The sequence below is a fragment of the Orcinus orca genome, chromosome 3, assembly GCF_937001465.1.
Source record: "Orcinus orca chromosome 3, mOrcOrc1.1, whole genome shotgun sequence".
Lineage (NCBI taxonomy): Eukaryota > Metazoa > Chordata > Mammalia > Artiodactyla > Delphinidae > Orcinus > Orcinus orca.
This window is the reverse complement of record NC_064561.1, coordinates 17756461-17775332: the sequence shown is the minus strand read 5'-3', so window position 1 is coordinate 17775332 and position 18872 is coordinate 17756461. Positions and strand designations below refer to the sequence as shown.

The 18872-nt window shown below is 46.5% G+C and overlaps 1 protein-coding gene across 9 annotated transcripts in view; it reads left to right on the top strand.

Moving 5' to 3' along the window:
- RASGEF1C (RasGEF domain family member 1C) overlaps window positions 1–18872 on the top strand; it is a 97404-nt gene that overhangs the window by 75671 nt on the left and 2861 nt on the right. For 6 of the 9 annotated variants that reach the window (XM_049707665.1, XM_049707667.1, XM_004284052.3 and 3 more), the window contains 6 exons: window positions 4005–4094; window positions 5776–5878; window positions 6394–6473; window positions 6556–6651; window positions 11734–11829; window positions 13860–13983. In XM_049707665.1, the coding sequence (XP_049563622.1) occupies window positions 4005–4094; window positions 5776–5878; window positions 6394–6473; window positions 6556–6651; window positions 11734–11829; window positions 13860–13983 (589 nt within the window). The remainder of the gene's footprint in view (window positions 1–4004; window positions 4095–5775; window positions 5879–6393; window positions 6474–6555; window positions 6652–11733; window positions 11830–13859; window positions 13984–18872) is intronic. The other 3 variants (XM_049707668.1, XM_049707671.1, XM_049707670.1) reach the window with 3 other exon arrangements.

Genomic DNA, 18872 nt, shown 5'->3' with positions numbered 1-18872 from the left:
GCACATGCGTGTGGACAATCTCTAGGAATACTGGTTACTCTGGGGAGCCCAGCATGGAGCTGGGAGAAGAGTGGAAAGGAGACTTTGCTACTCTTATTGAGTTGTTTGTTGTTCTGTTTTGTTTTGTTTGGGGGTTTGGCCCTTTCCAAGTATTATTTTTTATTGTGAAATACATCAAGATTGCACGTGACATTTCTTTACCCACTCTACTGTAGATGAACATTTTTGTGTTGTTTCCAGACTCTTGGCTATTGTGGATATTGCTTCTATGAACATTCTTACACATTTCTAATGTATGTGGGTACATTTTTTCTAGGGCACCAGTTCTCAAATGTTTTGGTCTCAAGATGCCTTTTTCACTCTTAAAAATTATGGAGGACCCCAAAGAACTTTTGATTATGTACTAATAATATCTACTGGTATTTATTCTATTAGCCATTAAAGCCAATAACTTTTTAAAATATTTATTTATTCAAAAATCATAACTCATTATATGTTAATGTAAGTTTTATGAACAATAACTCTATTTTCCAAAATAAAAAAAGATTAATGAGAAGAGTGATATTGTTTTACAGTATTTTTACAAATCTCTTTAATGACTGACAATAGAAGGCAGTTGAATTCTCTTAATCTACTTCTGCATTCAATCTCTTGACCTAACATTATTTGAGTTGAAAATCCATCCTCACACAACTATGTAGTTGGAAAAGAGAGGCATATATTACAGCCTTTTCAGATAATTGTGAATATTCTTCTTTGATAGTACACTAAAACTCAACAAGGGGTAATTTTTTAAGATCAGCTGCAATTTGGAATCTGAAAATAAACTCTATCACTTTAAAATTCATTGGTCCATCTTGCATCTTGAATGGATCTTTTTGCCCACGCAGGATTTTGTGACATATATTGTCCATTTGGAAAATATGGGTTCACTGAATCAAGCAGACCTTCTGAATGTTGGCATGTTTCATTATATGATATTTTAAAATGATATTCATTATATATATTCACTACTGATATCACCCAAAAAGTTCTTAAGTATTGGGAAGCTGTCACGCTCCACAGGCAGATACATGTTTTATAAGTTCCCAATTTTCTCTTGAAAACTTGAATTTTATCCTTGGCAACGAATACTATCAGTTGTTTTCCTTGAAGTTACAGGCTCATTTTGTTGATTTTCAAGGAAATATCAACCAAATACTGAAGTCTGAGTAACCATAATGGGTCAGTCCTTCTTTCAGGTAAAAATAGTGCTCCATGAGTAAAGTTCAGCTCACAAGTCAGTCACACCAGTGCTTTTCCGCAAGACCACCATCAAAATTCTGTGTGCAGCAGAAGTGCCTATGTCTACAGTCCTCCCTTCGTATCTGTAGGTTCTGCAACTGCAGATTCCACCAGCCTCAGATCAAAAATATTAGAAAAAATTAAAACTCCAGAAAGTTCTAAATAGCAATACTTGAATTTACTGCTCACCCAAGCAACTATTTACATAGTATTTACATTGTATTAGGTATTATAAGTAATCTAGAGATGATTTGAAGTACACGGGAGGATGTGCATAGGTTTATGCAAATACTACGCCATTTTACATATGGAACTTGAGCATCCTCTGATTTTGGTATCTGAGGGGGGAGGTGGAACCATTCCCATCCCAAAGATACCGAGGGACAACTGCACTCCCATTTTGTCACATAGAACATGAAAAAGACATGTACTCAAGGGTTGAGATTTAATAAAACTGAAAAGTTTTTTGTCCTCAAGGACACTCTTAGTCACACTCACTTTTTTTCTTTTACTGTGAGTGTGTGGTAGTGAAGAACACGATGGCCACTGGTGTCATTTGGTGACTCTGTCTCGATTCAGGCTAAGGTGGCAGCAATTTTACCCATCATTCTACTATGCATTGGTACAAATGTCAACATGGTGAAAGGCAATAATCTATGAATATGAAATTAGGTTTGCCCTTGTGGACCCCCTGAAACGGTCTCAGCGACCCCCAGGAGTCCATGGACAACACTTTGAGATGTTGCTCTAATATATACCTACGAAGGGAATCACTGTGTCCGTCACAGGGTGGGCATATGATTAACCTTACCAGGTGATGCCAGGTGAGGCTGTATCCATTTACACTGCCAGCAGGGAGTTATTCTTGCTCCACAGCCTCACTGACGCTTGAAATTGTCAGGCTTTTTAATTTTTGTCAAACTGTTAAATGGAGCATCTTTTCATGTGTTTTGGACATTCTTGTTTTCTCGTCTATGAAATGCCTGTCCCTGATTTTTGTTCGGTTTTCTATTGGTGATTTGTCTTTTTCTTAAGGATTTTTAAGAGTTTTGTGTGAGTTTTAAAAATGTGTACTAGTTAATTATCCCTTGTCAGTTAGATGTACTGCAAATTTTCTTCTCCTAGTTGGTTGCTTTGCTTTTCGTTCTCATTATTGTGTCTTTTAACGAACAAGTATTCTTAATTTCCTCCTTATAAGGAATGTACCTTTCTGGATTATTTTTGCCTCCATATTTTGAAGCTATGCTATTAGGTGTAGACAAATTTAGACTCATGACATATTCTCAATAAATCAAAACTTTTATGTTTATGCAGTTACCCTTTAAACTCTCTTAATGCTTCTTGCCTTGGAGTCCTTTTTTGCCTTAAAGTCTATTTTGTCTAATACTAATATAGCTATGTGATGATAAATATCACATAAATATTTATCATGTGTATTTTTCAATTTTTTTACTTATATCCTTGGGTTTGGGGTGTACCTCTTGAAAATAGCAGAAGGCTGGATTTTTAAAATTACAGTGACTGGTCTATATCAGGGTAATTACTGCTCTAGATGGATTTGTTTTTACTGTCTTCTGTTGTACCTTGTCTTCTTTACCTCTTGTGCTTCTTTTTTTCCTTCTTTCTTTACTTCCTTTGGATTCTCTGGAATTGTAGTACATTTATACAGTGGAAGAGTCTACATCAATTTTTAAAATTATGTTTCCAAAGAATATTTTATAGCACATGAAAGGGTTCATGTAGAAAAATGTGGGAATATATATAGAATATAGAGATAGAGATAGAAACATACATACACACATACATACATAAATACATATGGTTGGTCCTCATTATTCACCATCTTTATATCCTATAGTCGTTGTGAACACTGAATTAGCAAATACTGAGCCATTACTCCTGGGGAAAACATAGGGTTAGGTTCCTTGCAAGCCTTTCATCACAACATTTTCATCAACCAGTCAATATATAACCTTGATTTATGTGTGTTTCTGTTTAATGAGACCTTATTTAATATATGTTGTTGATTCAATAACATTGAACTCATGGCCAACAGCACTGTGACTCACATCTGAATGAAGCTTATCTAACACATATTTTTTTCCTTAGGGCATGTCACAACCTTCATGTGCTTAGGAACACAAGACAGCATGGCAGCGCCGTGCTTGGGACCACTTTAAACAGTGAAATCACCAAGAAAAAGCACAAAAGTGCCAAAAAAAAAAAAAGACACTAAATAGACTACAAAAAGGACACTTGTTTACAGTATGGGAACTGAAACCAGAAGTCAGGGCATTAGCTCAACCTCAGCTGGGAACACACAGGTGCATTGGGTGACTCAAATGTTTTGCCACTCTGCACATGTCCACAAATGACCAAGAAGTGACATGAGTGTTATTTGGGGGGGTTACAAATGAAATTTTAGGAAGTAGACAGATTCGCAAACACAAAATCTGTGAATAATGAGGATTAATTATGTGTGTGGGTATATGATATATATATATCATATTAAGTTACGTCTTTAAGTGTATAGAAAAAAAGACTAGAAGGATACATGTCAAATCATGTATTTTTGGATGGTTTTGAGATATTTGTGGATGGTTTTGAGGTTGCGACATTTCCCAGATTGTCTATAATGATCATGGCTGACTTCAAAAAGTTATTCGTGTTCAAAAAGTTATTGACAAAAAGCCTGAGCATGGTCCTTGTGTCTTTCCTAGCCTTGTTTCAGTGACAAGACTAACAACCTGGAAGCTTACGTGAAATGGTTCAACAGATTGTGCTACCTTGTGGCTACTGAGATCTGCATGGTGCGTAGGAAGCCAGGGCCTGAGCTGGCATGGCCAAAGGTGGCCAGGGCTTGAGAGGAGCCTTCTTGGGAGGGAACCAGAAGAGCATCATAAGCCTGTCTCCAAGCCCAGGGCCAGGCTGGGCACGCTCTGGGACACCGGGTGTCACCCAGCTTGCCTGTAGTGATATCTCCCCTCTGGGTAGAGCCTGGCAAACCCCCGTCTTAGCTGTCAGGTCAGTGATGCGGTGGATCCTGGCGTGCCGGTGGATCCTGCCTGGCGTGGATCCACCTGCCAGTCACAGAGGGTGTCAGAGAGATGCTTGCTGAGGGAGAGGGGGGCGGGCTCTGCTTCTTCCACCTGTTCCTGGGGCGGACTGGTCTGGCCTGCAGACAAATTCCATTTGGCTCACTCAGGACTTAGAGGTAGAAATAATCTAACCTTTAAGAAGTGGGAGATTGCACTTTAAAGTCCAGGTGTCTGGCTTCTCCTGGAAAGCAGGAAGACCAGGAAACACTGAGCTGGACATGCTCACCACCGGGTCTCAGCCCCGCCAAGCCAGACCCTGCCCACCCTCTTCCCTTCCTTATGGCAGTGGAACCCTCTCCCAAGCCCATTCTCCCACTGTCAGGTGAAGCCCAAGGTCCCCCGTCTCAGGGGAAGATTGGAGGCAGCATATGTGCCAGGGTGGGCTCTCTGGAAGCAGACACTGAGACAGAGCTTGGGGCATAAGGTGTTTATGAGGGGTCTGCGACCGAGAAAGGAGAAGCTCATCTGTGATACCTCAGCCTGAGACAGTGCTTCCTGTCAGAGTGCCCACATCCACCCTAGTAGTTGGCCCTGATCCCCCACTTTGCTCGGTCACCATCACCATACCCGTGTGGGCTGTCCCATGAAAGGGCAGGACCTCAGGCGGGCAGCTCTCAGAAGGGGTTTTGGATGCACAGCTCCTCAGACACCACAGCAAGCTTCTTGGCAGCAGTAAGGACCACTTCTGCAATTATGGGAGGAGGGCAATCTACATGGAAAGAACACTGTAGGGTTCCTTGGGCCTTGCCTGCTTCTGACACCGCATCACTGGCCTGGCAGCTAAGACGGGGGTTTGCCTGAGTGAAGCCTGGACAGAGCCCACCCCAGAGTCAGGCAGCGCTTCAGCCTGGGAGAGGACACAGTTTGGTTCTGACCCATCAGAGAGATCAAAGTCTCACACACTCGACTCGAGCTGGGGTTGAAATCACAGTCAGTCGACAGAAAGCATTGGTGGGGCTGCTAGGGGACAGAGCCTCGGGGTCACCGTGGGGCCCCCGCACCCCGTGTGAAGTGGAGAAGTTGGGTGCTGGGAAGAGAGGTGAGGGAGTCATGTTTTCTGCTTCTAGGTGTAGGGGTGCTGGAGCTAGGCCTGAGAGGGCAGGAGGACATGTGGGGGCCCCCAGCACCTCCCATGCTGCAGGTGGCTCCTGTGTGGCAACAGGAGTCCCGCCAGCCCCCATCCGGCCCTCCATGGCAATGAGCTCTGTGCTAGCTCCACCCAAGGTGCACTGAGAGCCTCAGTCCCTGGGCTACAAATTGCTTTGGCATCAAGCATCTCAGCTGTGAAATGGGCTTAAAGAAGATTAATGAGGGATAGGACAGGTAAGCAGGGTGTGTGGTCAGGGCAGGGTGGGGACACCTCATCACTGAGGCTCATATGCCCTGTCCCCAGCCGTCCAAGAAGAAACAGAGGGCCCAGGTGATTGAGTTCTTCATCGACGTAGCCCGTGAGTGCTTCAACATCGGCAACTTCAACTCCCTAATGGCCATCACCTGTGAGTGGGCCGGCCAGGCCTGGAGCCCCCGGTGCAAGTGCTCCCAGAGAGGGTGGAGTGGGCACACCCAGGCAGGTGGGGTGCAAGCCACCTGAGCAGGGGGTGGGTGCAGGCTGGGCCCATGTTCCCCCCACCCCACCCCAAAGGTCCTGGGGAGGTGCCCCTTTTGAGGCAAGCCCAGGGCTTTCAGGGTGCTTGATGAGAGCTTGGCAGTGTGTCCCCAGAACCAGGGAAAGCAGGGGCCCAAAGCAGGCCCCTGGTCACAGTATAGGGCCAGTGTGGGACAGGGACTGGGACAGGGGCCCTGCACATACAGAAGCCAGGCCTACCTGTACACAGTGTCCATTAGCACTCACCCACCCACCATCTGGCAGGCTGAGGCTCCACAAACATCAGCCCTGGTCAGGGTGCAGCCTGAGGGGCTAGGCCAGCTGGGGGCCTCACAGAGGGACTGTGCAGCTCAGAACAGTCCTCCCAGCCTGGCCCTGCCCCCAGCTCAGCCTTCCCTCTTTCAGCTGGCATGAACATGAGCCCTGTCTCAAGACTGAAGAAGACCTGGGCCAAAGTGAAGACCGCCAAGTTTTTCATCCTCGAGGTAAGCAAGGCTGCTGGGCTGCTGGGTGCCACCAGCCATCCCCAGGACACAGTTGCCCAAATGCCTCCCTATCTCCTTCCAGCACCAGATGGACCCAACAGGGAATTTCTGCAACTATAGAACAGCCCTGCGCGGGGCAGCCCACCGCTCCCTGACCGCCCACAGCAGCCGAGAGAAGGTAGGTCAGAGGCTTGCCCAACCCTCAGAACCCCTCCCTGCTCCAGACCACCTAGGCCCAGGTGGGGTGGTGACTTGAAGGTCATCTGGTCCAATCCCCTGCCCTTCTGCAGCATCTATAATAAGAGAGTCGTGTCACCTTGCTCGCATGCCTCCAGTATAGGGAACTCGCCACCTCCCCAAACAGATCAACCCACCCCCCAGCAGCTCTAACTGGTAGCAAGTGCTGCCTTGTGGGGTGGTGTCAGCCACCTGGGGCTGTCCTCTCCAGAGGGCCACACAGAGTAAGGCCAGTCCCTCTTCCAGCCACCAGTCCTTCTGAGCCCCAGGCCCCACCTCCCTCTCTCCTCCTGAGTCAGCAGCCCCAGGCCTGCCCTGCCATGCTGTGGTCTCCAGTTCCCTCCCCTCTTGGGTCCCTTTGTTCTCTGAACAGCTCCATTTGTCAGGGTCCCTCTGTTTCAGATCAAATTGTGGTTCCAAGTACATAGGGTCTTACACCTCCTTATCCTAAAGGCAATACCTTCATTGATGTGACCTCAGATCACATTTATGTTTTTGGAAATGACTAAACAAAAATTCTGTGGCTTCTTGCCACAGAATTGCATTTTCACAGATCTTGTTCTTATACATTTGCATTTGGAGGGCATTTGGTCATCCTGAACAATTTTGTTTCTCCTCCAAATTCTCCTAGTGGCCTCTGATACAAGAAACCATCCCAGGCCCTGGGATTGCCATGATCCGCCAGCTTAAAACCTGTCACCAGCTTGATGATTAGAGTCGTTCATCTCCATGGGGAGAAAACAGCAAGACTTGCTGTGCCTTTTCAGTCTGGTCTCTTGCAGGAACATTGGTGGAATCAGGGCCCCACCATAGTTTGTGGAAGTTGCTTCCAGCTTACGGGATAATAGAACCAGTTGCTGTTCTTGAAATTCGAAGTGACTCTGTGATTGTATTGGATGCATATGTGGTCGGGTTTGGGGAGCAGGCTGAGATATGCATGCTCGTGCAACCCACCAGGCCTTCCCAGCCTCCTCCCCGCAGAGCACAGATTATGCGCAGACCCAGGCCACACTGTTGGCCATGTCCTGTCCAGCTGACCCTTCCTGTTCAGGCTGTCAGCACTTCAGCAATGCTGGGTCCCGGGGAGCCTGGTGCAGGGGTGCAGAACTCAGCAAGGCATGTCCTCAAGTCCCAGGGCAGGTGAGCCTGTCCCCCGGGAGCCAGGAAGCTGGAAAACCAGGGCAGCAGGGGTACTCTCGCTTCACTGAGCACCCACCGCATAAGGGCCACTTGACCACCATCTCCCAATTTAATTCTGACAACTATTCCATGGGGTAGACTTCAGCATTGCCACTTTCTGCATTAGAAGACTGATTCTCAAAGAGGAGCCCTCACTAGCCAAGTCACTCAGCAAGTAGGCGGCAGAGCCAGGAATCAGACTCTAAGTCTCCCAGTCTTTTCTACCTTCCGTCCTCGGGGCACAGGTACCATGTGGCAGTCACAGGGGTACTGGTTTCTGGCCCAGGAGTTGGACTGTGGGTGGGGGTGCCTAGAGGAGGCTGCAGCCTTTGGACTGAGTCACAGCACTGGTGCTCTACACTCTTTTCCTTCTACCCTGAGAGCAGAGTGAACAGACTGGGACTTTGTGCTCCTGCTCTCTGCACCCCTTCTAGCTCTGGGGTGCTGGGACGCTGTGTATTTAGGTCTGGGGCTATAGGTGGGAGACTGACAGAGCTGTGCACTTAGTTTCACTGCATTCTCCTCTAACTTCCAGGGAGTTATGGACCATGGGCTAGACCCACAGAAGCTCCTTCATGAATGGATGGAAGGTTGGAGGACGGATGGACGGATGGATGGATGGATGGAAGAATGGATGGAAGGAAGGATAGATAGATGGATGGAAGTGTGCAAGGAAGGGAGGAAGGAAAGATAGAAGAATGGAAGGCTGGAGGTTGGAAGGAAGAAAAAAGGGAGGGAGCGTGAGAGGGAAGGAAAGAGGGAGGAAATGAAGTAGGGAAGGAGGGAAAGAAGCTTGCAGATGCTCTCGCAGTCTCCCAGTGCCCCCAGCTGAAACTTTGAGGCCAGGAGGTCACTTTGTGTTTTCTTCCTGCCTATGGCTGGCTCCTGTCTGCCCCTCACTCTCCCCTAGTCTCTGTGACAAAACACCCTCCACACAGGCTTCTCTGGGCGCCCTCCAGGTTGAGCTGGGTTCTGATGGAAATGCTCAGGTCCAGAAAACAATGGCCCAGGTTTACAGTCATGTGGACAGACAGAAGTGGTGAAAAATTCTCACACATGGGAAATGCTGCCACCCGGAGGACTACTTCAATGGCCCTGCCACCAGGAAACCTGCACCAGGCCCATGAGGAGCCGTCTCTGTCCCCAGAGTCCCACAGCCCTTAATCCCCACCCCTGCCCGTCTCAGTGGGTCTCCCCATTCCAACTCAATTCAGCCATCATGCACAAGAACTGGACCAGGGACTCAGCACCAGTGTGGATGGTGGGAGATGGATAGAGACCACCCTCCCTCTTGGCACAGTGAGGAAGAAGACAGGACAGGGGCTCTGGAGCAGAGTCCTAGTCCTGCATCCACTACTTACTGTTGTGTGAGCTTCTATGAGTTACTTAACCTGTCTGAGTCTCAGCTTCCTCATCTGTGAGGTGGGGTCATAAAAGCTCTATTTCACAGGACAGTGATGAGGATGAAACATGATCTCATGTGTATATACCTCAGCACAGTGAAGCACTCAGGCCCACCACCGATGCCCCAGTGACAAGGGCGTAAGTGGAGACACTCTTTGAGAGCACAGCAAGGAACTAAAGCCAGCGTGGGGGAAGCCAAGATGAGGCTTCCTTGTTTTGTAGGTTGTTCCCTTGACTGTCTCCCACTATACTGGGATCAGGAATGAATGTGTGTGACACACTCTCACTGTCCCCCAAGCCCCGGCACCTAGCATAGAGAAGACATGAGCAAATGTTTGTGGAAGTGACATAAATCTAGAGTGACCAGTTCATCCCAGTTTGCCTAGGACTGCCCCAGGTTTAGCATCACAAGTCCTGCATCCCAGGAAACCCCTCAGTTGTGGACAAACCCTGCTAAACCTGGCTCTGGTCCTGGCCCTGGTGATCACTAGCTGGATGACCTTGTGCCAGGCCCTGCCACACTATGGACCTTGGTTTCCCCATCTGCCCTGCCCAGCTGAGCCATCCATGCTTCTATGCTGTGCCGAGTGGTCAGTGCCCAGGTCCTCACATCAAAGCCCTTGTCAGTTTGGTTGGGGAATGACCTAGGCAGTCCCTGAGCCAGAAGTGTCAGGGCCTGTTGCCCGGGCCTAAGGGTGATGGGCTGGAAGCCAGCACTAGCTGGCCTGGCCACATGTGCCCAGCTCTGGAGCCTAAGGGCAGAGCAGATGTGTTAGTTTCCTGGGCTGACATAACAAAGCACATAAACTAGGTAGCTTAGAACAGCAGAAATGTATTCTCTTACAGTTCTGGAGGCCAGAGGCCAAAATCAAGGTTGGAAGGGCCATGCTCCCTCCAAAGGCTCTAGGGGAGGATTCTTCTTTGCCTCTTTCAGCTTCTGATGGCCATAGGCACTCCTTGGCTAGTGGCCGCATCATTCCCATCGCTGTCTCTGTTGCCACATGACTACCTTCCCAGTGTGTGTCCAAATTTCCCTCTTTTTATAAAAATACCAGCCCACCTAATCCATGTGACCTCATCTCCATTTGATTCCATCCATAGCAAAGACTCTATCTCCAAATAAGTTCCCATTCATAGGCACTGGGGGGTTTAGGACATGAACATAACTTTTTTTTCTTTCTATTTTTGGCTGCATTGAGTCTTCGTTGCTGTGCACGGGCTTCCTCTAGTTGTAGCAAGTGGGGGCTACTCTTCGTTGTGGTGCGCGGGCTTCTCTTGTGGTGGAACATGGGCTCTAGGCCCGTGGGCTTCAGTAGTTGTAGCAGTTGGCTTCAGTAGGCTTCAGCAGTTGTGGCTTGCAGACTCTAGAGCATAGGCTCAGTAGTTTTGGCACAAGGGCTTAGTTGCTCCGTGTCATGTGGGATCTTCCCGGACCAGGGATCAAACCTGTGTCCCCTGCATTGGCAGGCAGATTCTTAACCACTGCACCACCAGGGAAATCCTTGAACATAACTTTTTGAGGGACACAGTTCAACCCACAACACAAGGTAGACCCAGCTGGTTCCCCAAGAGTAGTCTGAGCTGTCACCAGTTGGACTCCTTTCTCTAGGGGTTAGCAAGTATGGAACAAGGAGGGAGAAACAAGACATCTGACAGTGAAACACAGAGACTCCATCCTTCTCAGGCTGAGCACATAAGCCTGTCCCTTCAGGAACCAGAGTAGGGATGCTTTCAGCCTTACCATAGTGCAGCAGCATCAGATCTTTAGCATCAAGAAAGACATAGAATGGCAAATTGTTAAATGTATATTTTTAAAAGAGGCCACAGAATTTCACAGCAGATAATTCACATTCCATTAGCATATTTTTTGATTCATAAAACCAAAACTTTAAAAAAATATTTTTCTATTTCAGTATATTTATTCTTTTCTAAAATTTTTATTTTATATTTAAGTGTGCTTGGCACACTCCATTCCTCCTGGGGCACATGAGTCAGGAGACCTAAGTCTGTGGACCCCTGGACTGTGGGGAGAAGCTCCCATTGGCCTTTCCCAACAGATGATGGGAGAAATGTTCAAAGGCCACTGAAACTATGCATCTTTCACCCAGCCCCAACAGGAAGGGGAATGGCATTGTATACAGTAGGAGTTCAATCAGCACTGCACTGGGGTCTGGTGGGACTTGGAAAGAAATGGTCTGGCCCTAGTTTGTGCCTCCTTTCTTTGTGGTTTCCACATTGCTCCCCATGGTACGTACTACGTAGCCTATGGCCCATGAAGCCCTGAGGCTGGCCAGCCTTGCCCAGGTCTCTCCCACCTTCTGCATCCTGCTGTTGTATCTGAGGTCCCTGGGGCAGGTGGCTGCTGGCAAGGCTGCCTCTCTCCTATGCAGCCACTGTGGGGAGGCCAACTGAGGGCTGATCTTCACCCTCTCCCTTCCAGATCGTCATCCCCTTCTTCAGCCTGCTCATCAAAGACATCTACTTCCTAAACGAAGGCTGTGCCAACCGCCTCCCCAATGGACACATCAACTTTGAGGTAGGGTCCAGGGGCCTTGGAGGGCCTGCCACCTAGTTAAGCAGGCTGATAAAAGCTCCCAGAGCAGGAGTTCTGGCCCTGAATGGTTGGATTAAAGGAGGACTCCGAGGCAGAGTGCAGCAGTTTGCAGCCAACATCAGAGTGGGATTATTGGGGTCTCCCCACATCTTCCATAGGAAGAGACCGAGGCTCATGAAGGCATTGACCCCCACTCTGTGCAGGCCTCATGTCTAGCACAGGTAAAGTAGCATCATTTTCAGTCCTTAAGGAGCCCCAGGCTGGCAAGAAAGACAGCCCTGCAGACCCACAGTGACAATTGACATGGTGCTGTGACAGGAGCTGCACAGGGGCACAGTTCATGGTCAGGAGAGGCCTTCCAAAGGAGGAGCCCTTAGCAACAGGAGGAAGTGTCAAGCAGAGTGAGGAGGAGAGAAAGACTTCCTCTCCCTCTGCAGACACTCATCACTATCAGCTCAAATGTTCCCTCTTCCAGGAAGTTCCCCTTGACCTCACAGGAGGAGAGAGGCCCCTTCTATAGTGGGCTATTATCCCTCAGTCACAGCACCCAAGTCCCCAAGCTCTTTAGAAGCAAGGCCAGGCTGATCCACTCCATGTCTCGACCCCACATACAAGCTTACCCAGCATGTACGTCTCGAAGTGGCTGGTGGGCTAGGCATGGGGAGGGAGAGGAATGGGACCCAGGAGCCCCAAGGGCACAGGATGGTGACAGCAGATGGTCACTGAGTCAGACAGAGCATGCCATGAGCAGTGGTACCCCCCAATCCACAGGAAAGAAGGGGCTCTTCCCCTGCGAGAGGGCCAGCCCTACCCTACTGCTTGCCCCACTCAGCCTCCAACTCCAAGGGGCACCAGTCCTGGGCCAGCCCCTCGCTCTGTCCAAGTCTCAGTCTCTCCTTCTGTGAAACAGGGCTGCCACCATGACCACACAGAGTGGCTAGGAGGAGTGGACATGCCACATGGCCCGCCAAAGGCTCTGCACGTGTCTCCTGCTGACAGGGCCCACAATGAATGCCTGGGCCCTTTGGCCTGGAGCTGCCTCTGCTGTGGGGCTTCACATGGACACCCCAGCAGACCTTCACATGCTGCCCACAGGTCTGGTTACCCGTAGGGTCCGGCGTAGCTGGAGGAAGCCCAGTCCAGCAGGATGCCTGGGCTCTGCATCCCAGGGGGCAGTCCAGGCTGGAGGCGACATGGAAGAGGCTGGGCTTGGGAGAGACTGCAGGGGCCAAGGGGGCCTGGGAGGTCACTCTCCAGTTGGTCCCAACGCACACTCTGTCTCTTGCCTTTCTTGAATTGGTCCTCAGAATCAAGGCCTGGGCGGAAGGATGGGCGGGGGAGCAGTGAGGGGCAAGAAGACAGGTACTCATATGGCCCCAGATCCTGGGGCATGGGCAGTGGGGACTGGGGGCAGACACCAAGGCTGATCAAAGAACGCCACAGAGTGGGGTTCTCACCCAGTCACAGCTTTGTATTTAAAATCCTGCTTTAAGTTAGCAGTTTTTAAAATCTTAAATAAATGTACTTAAATTTTACTCAATTAAAATTCTACTTAAATGAATTAAATTTTACTTAAATACATTTATTTAAATGTATTTGCCTCATTCTCTATGTAAACAAAGTTGCTGTAAGTAGGGATATATCTCTTGCCATTAGTTGAGATAACCACAAAAATAAACAGAATGCAACTAAAGTAATAGTCACCTCTAGCTAAATGCACTGCCTGCTGATGGCATAGCCCAAGGCTTCTCTCTTGCCATGACAAGGGGGACAGGTGAACCCTAGGTGCTGGGCATAGCAAATTCTTCAGAGAGAATGAAGGAATGTGACAAACATCCAGATTTCCTGATGGGTGATTCCATCATTTTTCTGCCCCATGTCCCACCTTGCCCACCCTAGAGGCAGGCCTCAATGGGGATGATGAGAGACACTGGGCCAGGGCCGGCCCCACTGTCACAGGTGACCTCCAGGCACTCAGGGTGCATCGTTTTGTGTCTCTGTGTCCCTGGCAGAAATTTCTGGAGCTGGCCAAGCAAGTAGGAGAGTTCATCACATGGAAACAAGTGGAGTGTCCCTTCGAGCAAGACCCCAGCATCACCCACTACCTGCACACTGCTCCCATCTTCAGCGAGGATGGTAAGGTGGCCCCATGGCCTCCCTGACCCCCAGCCACAGAACTCGTGGGTGGTCTCTTGGTCACATCACCGTTCAGGGCCCCTGCTCTGAGCAGGGATGCACCACGCCCATGTGTGCTAGGTCTGCAAGGAAGCAGGGAAGTCTGCATCCCCCAACTGAATAGTTGCTACCCCCAGAGCACAGGACAGGGCCCGAGGAGCTGCAGGTTGGGACCCCAAGGCCAGGCTTCCCCCAGGCACAGTTTGGATGCCATTGGACATTGTAAATCTGAACGATGTCTGACCCTAATTTCCTCATCAGGAAAGTGGGCATGATGATAAAAACAGCCCTTCCAGGGCTCATGTGGGGGTGGCAAAGTACTAGGCTGACCATGGGTCTTTCCACAACTGGTGTGTGCATGCGCATGTTTGCGTGTGTGAGTGTGTACCTGTGTATGTGTGTGTGTTCATGTGTAATACACACCAGCATGAAACGAGGCATCCTTTCTCCAGAGCACTGTTGATGTCTGTCCCCTTAAATAGTCAGTATTTCCATCCGATCATTTGTCAGACACAACAGATTTGCTTATGAATTTGCTAAATGAGCATACTCCTGGAGCTCCCTCCTCCAGAAGAGAAAGTGCTGGAGAAGCAAACAGTCATCTGGCTGAGTTGATGGGCCCTGTGGGGAGCAGAGTGGCCCCATGGTTAGCTGCTCTCTGGATGCAGGATGCCCTGGTACCACCCTGGGAGAACCCTGCTCAGCACACAGGAGGCCTGGCTCCTTGTCATGGCAGGCATTTTACACAGGGACCCACACCATGCCCAGGAAAACATTTTCTGCCAAAAATAAAAAATTAGGAGGAAGGACTTTTTAATGACTTGCTTCTGAATCGTTAATACTTTCAATTTTGCCATTTTATTTTTTATATTTTGGAGCCAGTAATTTTGGGGGGTCTCATCCATATCTGGAGTCTCCCCTACTCCACATACATGAGAAGCTCAGCAGCCTGATGGATAAACCAGCCTGGCTGCTCCCACCCCAGAAGCTGTGTTACCCTGGGCAGCTTTCTCACCCTCTCTAAGCCTCACCTACTGCATCTCTAAAGGGTAGGTAATGAGGTAATGAGAGAAACTACTTCCCAGGGCCATGGTGAGAATTAATTGACGTGACACAAGCAAAGCCCACAGGACTGCACTCAATCAATACTAGTTGTATTAGTTTCTACTGGTGCTGTGGCAAATCACCACAAATTTAGTGCCTCAGAACAACATAAATTTAGCCTCTTATGATTACAGAAGTTAGCAAGTCTGAAATCAGTTACACTGGGCTAAAATAGAGGTGTTGGCAGAGCTGGTTATTTCTGGAGGCTCTGGTGGGAGAATCCATTTCTTGGCCTTTTATGACTTCTAATGGCTGCCTGAATTCCTTGGCTTGTAGCCCCTTCTTCCATCTTCAAAGTACATTACTCCAGCCTCTGCTTCCATCATCATATTGCCTTCTGTAGTCATCTCCCCCTTTCTCTCTTATAAGGACACCTGTGATTGCATTTAGGGCCCACCCAGATAATCTCCTCATCTCCAGATCCTTAATTAAATCACATCTGCGAAGTCCCAAAAGGGCATATTCAGGGGATTAGGACCTAAATATCTCTGGGACCCATTATTCAACCTACTACACTAGTTATTATGATGACTGTTGTCATTACCCAGTGGAACTTGGGCAATAAAATGTGTCAAAGGCACATTAGGAGAGAGGTCGGGAGAGTCTAGAGGCAGGAAGGGCAGAGGTGGGGTGGGGGCATTTCATTCACTCCTTCAGTCAACAATACTTCTAGAGAGTCTGCTGTGTGCCAGTCAGACAGACAGCTATGAACTTGCAAATAAAATCCCGGCCCTTCTGGAATACCCTTAGAGAGAAGCACCTTCCCTTTTGATCTTCTCTTCTTCCTATCCTTCCCTCTACCTCCCCAAAAGAGCTGAGAAATTCAAGAGAAGGGACTTAAGATGTATTGGGCCCCAACTGGGATGGTAAAAGCCTCTGACAAAAGCCTGGCCCTGCCCTCAGCTCCATCAGACCTCCCCTGACAGGGCATGCTGGCAATCCAGTCAGTCTCAGGCTCCCTGAAACAAGTGAAAATATAGAAAATCTCAGCAGAGAAACAGGAGATATAAGGAAGAACCAAATGGAAATTTTAGAACTGAAAAGTGCAATAACTAAAATAAAAAACTGAACGGATGGGTTCAACAGCATAATGGAGAGGACAGAGGAAAGAATCAGTGAGCTGGAAGATAAAACAATAGAAATTTTACAATCTGAACAACAGAGAAAAATATAGACTGTACCAGAGCCCCAGGGACCAGTGGGACTATAACAAAAGATCTAACACTCATGTCATCAGAGTCTGGGAAGGAGAGGACAAATTGGGTATGGTTGAAGAGTACTTGAAGAAGTAATGCCTGGAAATTTCCCAAATGTGGAAAAGACATAAACCTACAGATTCAAGGAACTGAGTGAATCCCAAACAGGATAAACCCAAAGAAACCCATACCAAGACTCATCATAGTCAAACTTCTGGCAACTAAAGAAAAAGAAACAAATCTTGAAAGCACTGAGAGAGAAATGATACTTTACCTATAGGAGAAAAACAATTCAAATGACATCAGGTTCCCCATCAGAAACCATAGCCAGAGGCAGTGGCACATTTTTCAAGTGCTGAAAGAAAACAACTGCCAACCCATAATTCTATATCCAGTGAAAATATCCTTTAGGAATTTACTGTAGATAAGTCAAAATGGAATTCTAAAAACTGTTCAGGTAACCCACAGAAAGAGAAGAAAAACAAAACACAGAACAAATAGAAAATAATAAATAAATAGGCAGACTTAAGCTCTAACATATCAATACTTATATTGAATGTAAGTGGTCCAAATACAACAAGTAAAAGACAGAGGCTGGCAGAATAAATTAAAAATATGACCCAACTATATGCTGCCTACATGAAACTCATTTCAAATATAATGATGTAGACAGGTTAAAAAGTAAAAGGATGGGGACACATTAATCAAAAGAAAGCAGAAATGGCAATAATAATATCAGATAAAGTATACTTCAGAGGAAAGAAAATTTCCAGAGGCAGAGAGGGACATTATGTAATGACAAAATTGTCAGTCTCCCAAGAAGATATAGCAATCCTAAATGTGTATCTACCAAACAACAGAGTTGCAATATTTATGAAGCAAAACCCAATAGAACTGAAAGGAGAAATAAATAGATCCACAATTATAGTTTGGAGATTTCAACACCCTCTCTTAACAATTAATATAACAACTAGACAGAAAATCAGCAAAGACATAGCAGAACTCACCAATACCATCAAATAATAGGATCTAATAGACATTTATAGAACATTCCATACAACTACAGCAGAATACACATTTTTTTCATTTGCCCACGAACATATACCAAGATAGACCATATCCTAAGTGCAACAAAATTAAAGTAATTGAAATCATACAGCATGTGTTCACAGCATGTGATCACAGTGGAATCAAGCTAGAAATCAATAACATAAGATAACTGGAAAATGTCCAAACACTTATAATCTAAACAACACAATTCTAAATAAACCATGAGTTAAGAAGTCTCAAGGAAATTTTTTTTAAAATTGAACTAAATGAAAATGCTATCAAAATTTGCAGGGTGCAGCTAAAGCAGGGATGAGAGGGAATTTTACAGCATGTAACGCATACATTAGAAAAAAAAGGAAACACCTCAAATCAATCATCTAAGTTCCCACCCCCAGAACCTAGAAAAAGAGGAGCAAAATAAACCAAAAGTCAGCAGAAGGAAGGAAATAAGAGCACAAGAGAACAGAAATCAATGAAACAGAAAACAGAACAATTTTTAAAAGTTAATTGAAGAGCTGGTTCTTTGAAAAGCACAATAAAATTTCCATCCTCTAGCAAAGAACTTCTTGACAAAGAAAAAGAGAGAGAAGACAGAAACTACTAGTATCGGGAATGAAATAGGGTATCACTACAGACTCTGCCAACATCAAAAGACTTGTAAGAAAATACTATGAACAACTCTATGCATGTAAATTTAACAATTTAGATGAAATGGACCAATTCTTCAAAAAACACAAACTGCCACAACTCAACATAAAATAGATAATTTGAATAACCCTATAGCTAATAGGGAAATTGAAATTTTCATTTAAAAACATGCCAAAATGAAATGTCTGAGCCCAGATAGTTACACTAGAGAATTCTACCAAATATTTAATGAAGTAACACCAACTCTGCACAATCTCCTTCAGAAAAAAGAAGAGGAGGGAACGTCCCAGTTTATTTTATGAAGCTAGTATTATCATGATATGAAAACTGGACAAAGACAGTACAGATAATACACTCTACCCAGATTAATCCCTCATGAATATAGATGCAAAAAATCCCTAAGAAAATATTAGCAAGTATAATTCAGCAAAATATAAAGATAATCATATATCATGACCGAGTGGCCTTATTCCAGAAATGCAAGGCTATTCAATATTTGAAAATCAGCCAATATAATCCACCATATTAACAGGCCAAAGAACAAAAAAAAAACTAGATTGTGTCAATCAGTGGAGAAAAAGCATTTGACAAATTTCAACACCCGTGCATGGTAAAAACTCTCAGAAAAATAAGAATAGAAGGGAATTTACCAACTTGATAAATTGCATCTACAAAAACCCTTCAGCTAACATCATATTTAATGGTGAAAGATGGAATGCTTTCCCACTAAGATTGGTAACAACTCAAGGATGTCTACTCTCACAACTCCTATTCAACATTGGTGGAAGACCTAGTCAGTGCAATAAGGCAAGAAAAGGAATAAAAGACATACATATCAGAAAGGAATTAACA